The 8,887-nt window shown below is 59.6% G+C and overlaps 5 protein-coding genes across 5 annotated transcripts; all 5 read left to right on the top strand.

Annotated features, from left to right (window-relative positions):
• Positions 1-150: 150 nt before the first annotated feature.
• On the top strand, positions 151-1,314 carry DQ04_07201040 (hypothetical protein; the record flags this gene model as incomplete). The annotated part of the gene is made up of 1 exon (XM_009315065.1): positions 151-1,314. One exon carries the CDS (start codon positions 151-153, stop codon positions 1,312-1,314), a length of 1,164 nt encoding a protein of 387 aa, XP_009313340.1.
• A 335-nt stretch (positions 1,315-1,649) lies between these two features.
• DQ04_07201030 (hypothetical protein) lies at positions 1,650-3,800 on the top strand (the record flags this gene model as incomplete). Its single annotated transcript, XM_009315064.1, has 1 exon — positions 1,650-3,800. One exon carries the CDS (start codon positions 1,650-1,652, stop codon positions 3,798-3,800), a length of 2,151 nt encoding a protein of 716 aa, XP_009313339.1.
• A 591-nt stretch (positions 3,801-4,391) lies between these two features.
• On the top strand, positions 4,392-5,372 carry DQ04_07201020 (putative cdc2-related kinase; the record flags this gene model as incomplete). Its single annotated transcript, XM_009315063.1, has 1 exon — positions 4,392-5,372. One exon carries the CDS (start codon positions 4,392-4,394, stop codon positions 5,370-5,372), a length of 981 nt encoding a protein of 326 aa, XP_009313338.1.
• Positions 5,373-5,648: 276 nt separating this feature from the next.
• Positions 5,649-7,022, top strand: DQ04_07201010 (PHD and RING finger domain-containing protein 1-like; the record flags this gene model as incomplete). Its single annotated transcript, XM_009315062.1, has 1 exon — positions 5,649-7,022. One exon carries the CDS (start codon positions 5,649-5,651, stop codon positions 7,020-7,022), a length of 1,374 nt encoding a protein of 457 aa, XP_009313337.1.
• Positions 7,023-7,443: 421 nt separating this feature from the next.
• Positions 7,444-8,887, top strand: DQ04_07201000 (WD40 repeat-containing protein SMU1; the record flags this gene model as incomplete). Its single annotated transcript, XM_009315061.1, has 1 exon — positions 7,444-8,887. A coding segment is annotated over one exon (1,444 nt), but the record flags the coding sequence as incomplete, so codon positions are not given.

Below are 8,887 nucleotides of genomic sequence, written 5' to 3'. Positions count from 1 at the left end.
CTGCGTCACGCAGAGCGCACCGGCAAGCTGCGCTACCTCGTCACGCACCACGTCTCACACGGCGCGTACACCGCGGCGACCGATGTGCTCGCGGCGCACGCACGGCGTGCGGACACGCTGGCGGTGTGGTACGAGTTTGCGCCGGTGCTCATGAAAAAATGCCCCATCCGCCTCACCACCGCCATGCTGCGCGCGGTTGGGCGCGACGCGCAGGGGGCACCGTATATGCTGCTGCAGCTTGAGCGTCTCATCCCCGTCTTCATTCAGTACACGCCGCAGATGAACGAGGACCCAAGCAATGGCGAGCATCAGGTCATCATCTTCCTTGAGCGCTGCATCACAAAGTTCGACTGTGTGTCCACCGTCGTGCACAACTACTACCTCTGCCTCCTTGCGCACAACGACGGGGAGCGGCTTGAGGAGCTCCCCGAGTCCTTCTCNGGGGAGCGGCTTGAGGAGTTCCTCGAGTCGTCGCTGTTCTACACCGTCGACTTTGCGCTTCGGCGGTGCCTCGAGGCGCGCAGGTACCGGCAGTGCGTCGGTCTCTACCGACGTCTGCACCTCTACGAGGACGCTATTCGCACCGCACTGGAGTGCTCGGAGCCGAGGCACCACAGCACGACCATCTTCAGCGGCAGCAGCAACAAGAATGGGGGGGAGGAGTGGCCCGCGCTGCGTGTAGTGAAAGAGATGCTCAAGTCTCTCCCCGACAGCGTGGAGCCGGCAAAGCAGAAGAAGCTCTGGCTCATCGCGGCGCAGTGTGTGATGGAAAAGGATAGCACACCTGCGGCGCTTGCTGTTGTGGAGGACTCTGGTGGCATGCTGAAGCTGGAGGACATACTTGGAGATATTGGCGACAGCAGCATCATTCAGAACTTTAAAGACGCAATATGTAAGAGTCTTGGCGCCTACACGACGTCCATCGCGGCACTGAAGGAGCAGCAGCTTGAAGCGAGCCGCATATCGGAAAGTCTGAAGCAGGAGGTTTCGTACCTTCAGCACCGCTTCAGGTACGTCACGACCCGCCAGCGCTGTCTGTTGTGTCACCGCCCGCTGCTGCAGGGCTCGGCGCCGTACCTCATATACCCCAACTGCCGCCACGCCGTGCATGAAGCGTGTGCGGTGGCGAAGTTGTCCGAGATTGGTGGCCTGGAGGTGTTCGTCGCGGACGAGGGTCTGCCGCGTCAGTTCCTCGAGGGCATCACGTCTACGAACGATTTGGCGCAGATGGAGTGTGTGTTGTGTGGTGAGGCGGCCATTCTTGAAGTTGATATCCCCCTTTTTGTCGAGGACCCCTCGTGGTCAGTGGAGTAGTAGAGGAAGCAGAAGCAGCAGCAATGGCGCCGCCGCTGCTGCTGCTGCTGTTGCTGTTGTTATTTGCAGAGGGGATCGTTTCCCAAATTCAGTTGTTGGCTAATCAACCTGTGCCCAATCTCCAGGAAGGGGTGTGTGTTATCCACTGTTGCTGTTGTTGTTTTCGTAGCCTCTATGCATATCCTCCTGTGTCTCTTTTTTTTTTTTGGCTTTATTCACTTGTGCGTGCGTGTGTGTGTGTCTATACAGCAGAAATAGCAGCACCCCAACTGGGTTCCTGCTGCGCTGGCAGTATAACCACCTGCGACGTGTGTGTGTGTAACTTAGTGGATGAGATGAAGTTTTGGGTGAAGGCCATCATGGATGACAACGTCCAGGAGCAGTTGCTCGTCAGCGCGAACAACTCTGAAGAGCTCGTGTGGGAGCTTGGCAACCTTCTCCATGCGCCGGTGACGTGGATGTCCGTCTCGGACTTCCAAACCCAGGTGGTGGACAAACTCAACAGCGGCGCCGACATCGTCACAGTGAAGCTCACGACGCTGAAGGCGGCAACGCAGCCGCAGGACATCGACTCTAGCTTCACACCGCCGGAGGGGCGAACCCAGCGCGCAACGCCGGCACAGCCCGGACTCGCGCAGGCACTCTGCCGTGAAGAGGAAGAGTGGGTGCCTCTGTCGCGTAGCCCGAGTCAGTCGGAGTCTGGCACGCATGTACGGCCAGCGGTGCTAAGTCGGCTAATGTTCGATATGTCCCACATCGACCGCATCTGCCTCCGGCGAGATGACGTGGAGCTGCTGCTACACCCCACACACAATGGTGCCTACCACAGCGTGGTGTCCGGCTGCTTCGTGCGCATCCGTGAGCGGCAGGACTACAGTCTGTACCAGATTGTGCGGCCGGTAAGTAGCGTCGAGCTGGTGTTGGACATGATTCACTACGAAGAGACGCGCCGCACGGAGGTGGTGAGCAACGCGCTCCCTGTACTGCCCGAGGTGAATGCGTGGGGGAGGAAAATGGTCGCGGCGTCGCGCAACTTTGTCACGGCCGGCTTCGTCGAGGCGAAGGTGGGCGATGTGGACTCTTCGCTGCGCAGTGCGAGGGCGGCGACGGCGACGGCGTCACCGGAGCCGCTCTTCGCGCAGTGCCTCACCGGGCCGCCGCCCACACCGCCGGCGAACGGCAAGGACTTCTGCGGGCGCCGCTGCCGCGCCACCGTTCTCTCGTTGCCGCGCACCTTCTTGCACGCCTCTCCGGGTCGGGTGCCGCTCAAGACGAATGACGCCCTGTTGCACGCGCAGGTGTGCGTCGTGGAGGAACCGGAGAAGGACGACTACAATATCGTTCTCTTCGCCTCACGGTTGTCGAACGGTGGCAAGAAGAAGCCGCGCCTCTCGGATTTCGCAGGCTGTATGATCACGATGGGCAAGGGCCGAAACTCAGGCATCGTTAGCGACAGGGACGTGACGGAGAAGGGCTACGAGATTTTCTGTGCACCCCAACGCTGGGGCTGCAACTACGTGACGCTGGCGCAGATTAGACCCTCTGTTGGCGACGCCCCTTACTTCGATGAAGCTGGTAATCAGCTTCAGGACTTTACCGTGCTCTGGGGACGCTTCGTAACGGGTCTATTCAACCCACCGACCATTGCAACGTTGCCCATCCCCGCATGGGCGCAAGCTGACGGTGTCTCTGCCTTCGTTGTGCGCCCGCACCTAGTCGCACACCGCGAGCAGCTTCACGTATTCTACCTCATTCGCATGGTAGGAGTGAACCCGTCGCGTCATTCAAGTTTTAGCCGAGGGAACGCGGGAGACGTATGTGACGCCAGTCTGGGCACCGGCAGCATCGCAGGCAACACAAGCTGTGACAGGACCAACTCCAATGGTCCCATGGCAGCCCCTGGTGGTGCGTCGCGTAGCGGTAGCCCGCACAGCAGTGTGGCAGCGGGTGGCTGCCGCTACGGCCTTGCCCATGCCGTGGCCACTGACGACAAACTGCGCACGTGGCAGCTTGTGAGCGAGAAGAATCCCCTGTTTTCGTGCGCAAATACCGCGCCTGTCTTCACAGCGGCCTCGACGTGTCAGACGGAGGCCGTGCGGGAGGGCGACGGTGCCGGTGTTGTGTCGTCTAGCCCACCGGAGAAGGTGCTGCAGGTCCTCTGGCACGAGGAGGAGCACTCCGTGCAGCGGCCAGCGCTGTCGTTCCGCCGCTCCCCCGGCTCGTCTGTGTCGCTGAACACGAGTATGAGTGTTCGTGCCCCGCTGCCATTTGAGCGCTGGGTGAACGCCCACCAAGACGTGCTGCCAGATCTCTGGGTGCAGGAGCCGAGCTTCTCTGCTGTACGGGTGGATTCGGACGCGCTGAGGTTGGGCGTCGCGTCGCTTTCCCTATACGAGCACGATGGTGTGCTGTTTGCTGCGTGTGTGCAAATGGACTCCCGCCAGAAGTCCACTGTGGCGACAGTGCCGGTGACGGCTGAGCCGTAGCCTTTCTCGCCGTACTATTGTGCAGCTGTGTGTGTGTGTGTGTGTTTCTGGATGGGGAGCAAGAGAGTTCGTGAGAGGGACGCTGGTTGGCGAGGGGGAATAGCGCTATTTTTTTATTTCATTGTGCCATGTTATCGTTCTGTCGAAATGCGCGCTGAGGGCGAAGAGCTCCTCGGCCCTTTCCAACTCGTACACCCTCTCCATCTCCCCATTCCTTTCCATTTGGTTTTCTACTTCAATACTGGCCACTCTCCGCAATGAAGAGCATTTGCTCGGAGTCAATGTAGCAATGTTGGTTTTCTGTATTTGTGTATGAGTAGTGTGTTTGTTTGTTGTTCTGTTCTCTTCCTTTCTTTCGGATTGGCGAGTGTACAACATTGCGGTACGCATCATTATCTGGTGCCGGTGGTTGGTGTGTGTGTGTGTGTGTTTGTGTGTGCATCGCTGGGGCTTCCCTCCGCTCCCCCTTTTCCCTTTCGCTGGCGCACACCTTCGGTGAAGAGCTTCCCCACCACTGCTGCGGCTTCTGAAACTGTGAAGGAAAGGACAGAGAGAGAGAAAGATTGATAGCGCGTGCGTGTGAGAGGCCGGATGCCGCCGCCGCCAGGGGGTCAGCTGCTGGACGACGTCGACAAGGCGGCGCTGGGCGAAACATACGCCGCGGAGGAGATTCTCGGCGAAGGCACGTACGGCGTCGTCTTCCGCGCGCGCAACACCATCACCGGGGCGATGTACGCCATCAAGAAGCTGCGCCTCGAAGGGCTGCGCGAGGGCGTGCCGGCCACCACTGTGCGGGAGGTGACGCTGCTGCACGACCTCAGTGATCACCCCAACGTGGTGCGGTTGCTGGAAGTGCTCTGCTGCCACCACCGCGTCTACTTGGTGTTCGAGCTGCTGGACGAGGACCTGCGCTGCTTCATCCGCCGCCTGCGCCCGGTGGGGACGGAGGGGCGGGGCGTGTCGGTTGTGCCGCTCGCGATGGTGAAGGACTTCACCCGGCAGATGTTGCACGCACTGTGGAGCTGCCACAACAACCGCATCATCCACAGGGACCTGAAGCCCGGCAACGTGCTACTGGCCGCCACGAAGAGGGACAAGGGTGACCCGGCCGGGTCGTACATTGTGAAGCTCGCCGACTTCGGCCTGGCGCGCACCTTCGAGATGCCGCTGCTGACGTACACGCGGGAGGTCATGACGCTGTGGTACCGTGCGCCGGAGATACTGCTGGGTGAGCGGCACTACACCCCCGCAGCCGACGTGTGGTCCGTTGGCTGTATCGTGGCGGAGATGGTCGTCGGATATTCCCTCTTCCGCGGCGAGTCGAATCACGACCAGCTCGACAAGATCTTCTATGTTGTTGGCACACCGACGGAGGAGACGTGGCAGGGCGTCACGGCGCTTCCCGGCTACAGTCGCTCGTTTAAGGTGTACCGCGTGGCGCCCCTGCCGACGCGACTGCCCAACTTCGACAAGGAGGCGGTGGAGTTCTTTGCGTTCATCCTGCAGACCAACCCGAAGAACCGGCCGACCATCGCAAGCATTCTTAAGCACCCATTCCTTCAGGGCGATTGAGCCGGTCAGTTGCTGTGGTGCTCATGCGTGACCCCGTGCAGGCGCAAGTCTCCGGTTGCTGTCTGTGTTTAGGTTGCGAAGGAAGACTCAGTGAGGTATCAGTCCTGTGTTACCTTTTTGTCCTGCTTGAGCTCGCCGTTTTGGCTTCCTACGGTGACCGTGGAGCGTTCAAGCGGGATTTCGTTGTGTATCCTTTTTCTCTCCTCGTCTCTCTCTCTCTCTTTCTCTCTCTCCCTCGCACCGTTGATGATGATTTCTTCGCCAGCGTGAGACACAATGCCGAGTGTGGGCGGCGAGCCGAGCAGTGGCACAGAGTACACGTCGGGAAACGACATCTGCGGCGTCTGCTTCACCACAATCCACCCTGCTGATAACCCGCGCGGGCAACTCAACTCCTGCAGTCATGTCTTCTGCGCCTACTGCATCAGAGAATGGGCGCAGAGCACAAATGTCTGCCCTCACTGCAAGGCCCGTTTTACACGCATCACCTCTGTGGATGCGGCCGGAAACGAAGTGGTCACAAAGGTGCGGAAGCGGAACTACAGACTTTGGGAGGAGGAGGAAGATGATGACGGGGACGGAAACAACGGTGACGGCGGAAGCAATGAAGTATCGGCATCTAACTTTGTCGTCTGCAATGTCTGCGGCCAGAGTGACAATGCCTTTCGAATGATTCTCTGCGACCGTCGGCAGTGTCAGTATACAGTGCACCTCGACTGCGTGCACATGGTGGAACGGCCAGCGGAGTTCTTCTGCCCAGAGTGCGCCCTCCTCCGCGCAACACCACCACCTGCAGAAGCTGAAGCCGCTGGTGGAAAAAATGAAGAGGCGCAGCAACAGAAGAACGTCTCGAGTGTGCCGCAACCAGTGCCACCGTGTCCGATGCATTCGAAGAAGATATTGATGCCTCCACCGGTGTGTCTGCGACAGACGCTGGACGCTGGTGCTCGACGGCAGTCGGTTTTGCAGCAGCAGCACCAAATTCGTGTGGTGGCACCTGCTGCTCCCGCACCGCGCTCCTCCCAGAGGCGTGAGGACACAAGGGAGGCAGTTGCAGCGGTGGTCAATGAGGGTAGCGAGATTGACCGTGCGGCACAGGCCGCCATGCAGCAGTTCCTCAAGCGCCAGGAAGAGCGCGACCATTACGTGAACCTTCGGCGGCAACGCCAGGCCGATACGCTGCAGTGCGATGCAGTCTTGGTTCAACACGACTCGAGGAGATGGAAGCGGCCACGCAGCAGCAACACTAGCAGCGGTGCTGACTATGCAGAAACAGAAGCGCTGCTGGATCCTGCCACACGCCGACGTGAGGAGGATCGTCTTGCACGGCGCGTCGCCATTGAACTGCTGCCTGTTCTTCGTCGTAATCAAATCATCCAGGAGAATCGGCTGCAGTTTGACAGCAATGGGGGGATTTTGGTTGGCGCGTTGTCGATGGAGTCGGACGATGCGCAGCGCGATCGGGAACTGTACACACACGCCATGACGGAGGCCAGGCGTATAGCACGGGAGCGTATCGATGCCAAGGTGGCTAATGCACGGCTAAGAAAAGAGCGTCTGCTTGCCGTGCAGGCGCAGCGGGAGGCCGCCGCGTTGGCAAAGCTGGCGAAGATTGTTGCCGCTCACCGTGTCCAGTCATGTCATAACTGACGATGTGCACGCTGTATGGCTGTTGCGCTTATACATCATGTGATTGTTGCCCTTGTCGACTGCCGATGTTGTTGTTGTTGGGTATATTTTTAGTGTAGGTGGGTGAAGGCTTGCTTCACATATTACGCATCCCGGTTTTGTTTTCTTCTCTTGCTGCTGCGTCTCAGTTGAACAAGGGAGAGTGCCGGCAGTGTTGTGCCCCTATGTGCGCCTAATGGAGTCACGCTCTGTGCAATGGTGTGCGTGAAGAAGCGACTGGCTCAATTTTTCTTTCATCATTGTGTAATTGTCTGGTTCTTCCGCTCGCTCTTTCTTCTTGTTGTGGTGATGATGTGTGTTCGCCGCAACCCACATACTACAAACAAACAAAAACAGATTCACATTGTACGTGTTGTGGTACGAGGTTTGCGGCACGGGTGTCATGGCGGACGGTGTGATTGCGCACGAGGACGTCCTGCAGCACATATACGCGTTCCTGCGGGCGTACGGCTATAAGAACGCGCTGCTCGCGCTGCAGAACGAGTCACGGGTGCCGCACAACACAATCGACGTTGTGCAGCCGCAGGAGGCGGACGCGCAGCACGGCGTCACGATGTCGAGCCCCGCCAGTCTGCAGCAGGCGGTGCTCGAAGGCCAGTGGGACACCGTGCTCACCACCTACGTGGACGGCCTGCTGCTGCCAGAGGAGGTGATGTTTGACCTGTACGAGAACATCTTCGAAGAACTCTTGACGCTGCGCGGCTTCGTGCACGCGGCGCGGGCGTTCTTCACCAACTCGCCAGTTTTCGCGGCAATGAAGCGGGCGTCGGCGGCGCGCTACGCACGTCTGCAGCAGCAGCTGGAATCGCAAAAGAACGCCGTGGCCGACGGCGCCGTGGGCAGCGATAGTGGACCCGTCCCTCCGCACGTCCGCCAGAAACGCGAGGCTCTGCTGAGAGTCCTCCAGGAAGCCATTACGTGGAACACAGAGCCGTACAACGGCGTGCTGCCGGCGGCGTTGTGGAGGCTGTTAAACACGGACGGAGGTAGCAATGCTGAGCTGCCCTCGTTAAAGCGTCGACGCATGGATACGAGTGATTCCGCTGTTGTTGCTGCTGCTCCTTCTGCAACATTTTTGCATTATCCGCTTCAATGCCCGAAACATATCCGGGAAAAGGTTGTATTTGCCAATGCGGAAATGCCTACTTCCTGTGCTGTCGCCACTCTCTCGGCTGGAGAGGACAAGCAACACAACTACACCGCCATCATCGTTGGTAAAACAGATGGAGCAGTGGACTTCCTTGATGGGAAATCAGCCGCGCCTGTCGGGAACTCCGTGGGTCACACAGACGGTGTGCTGAGTGTTGCTGTTGACGCTGTTGAGGATGGCGCCGTGTGGGTGGCGGTGGGGTACCGCGACGGTTGGGTGAAGATCTACAACACCGCGACGCGCAAATTGGTGCGTCGCTTTGTGCAGGTGCACGCTAGTGGCGTGACGTCGCTTGTTTTCGCTGGTGCGCGGAGTCCGGCGCTTGCAGAGCACCACGTGTGGGTTGTTTCGGGATCCTTTGACGGTACAATCCAGGTTCTCGACATTCGCGAGGGGAAGTCGGTGCAGCGGATTGTGGACGCGCACCAGCTGAAGTACGTGCTCTCCCTCTGCGTGCTACGGGGCGTGGCGGACGGGGAGGAGGTGCAGGGCATTGTATCGGCAGGCAACAATGGGACGCTGTGCTTCTGGCGGGTGGTGGAGGCGGGGCTGCAGCAGGAAGGGCCCGCGCGCACGCTGCGCTGCATTCATGCGTCGCTGCAACAGGCTGTGCCGGCGCGGGTGCTGGCGCTCGAAGGCACGGGGCCGGCAGGCGAGTTCCTCGTGCTCACGCGCG

The sequence above is a fragment of the Trypanosoma grayi genome (assembly GCF_000691245.1).
Source record: "Trypanosoma grayi strain ANR4 Tgr_720_V1, whole genome shotgun sequence".
NCBI classification, from domain to species: domain Eukaryota; phylum Euglenozoa; class Kinetoplastea; order Trypanosomatida; family Trypanosomatidae; genus Trypanosoma; species Trypanosoma grayi.
The sequence above is the reverse complement of the archived record's forward strand: the minus strand, read 5'-3'. Positions and strand labels throughout refer to the sequence as shown.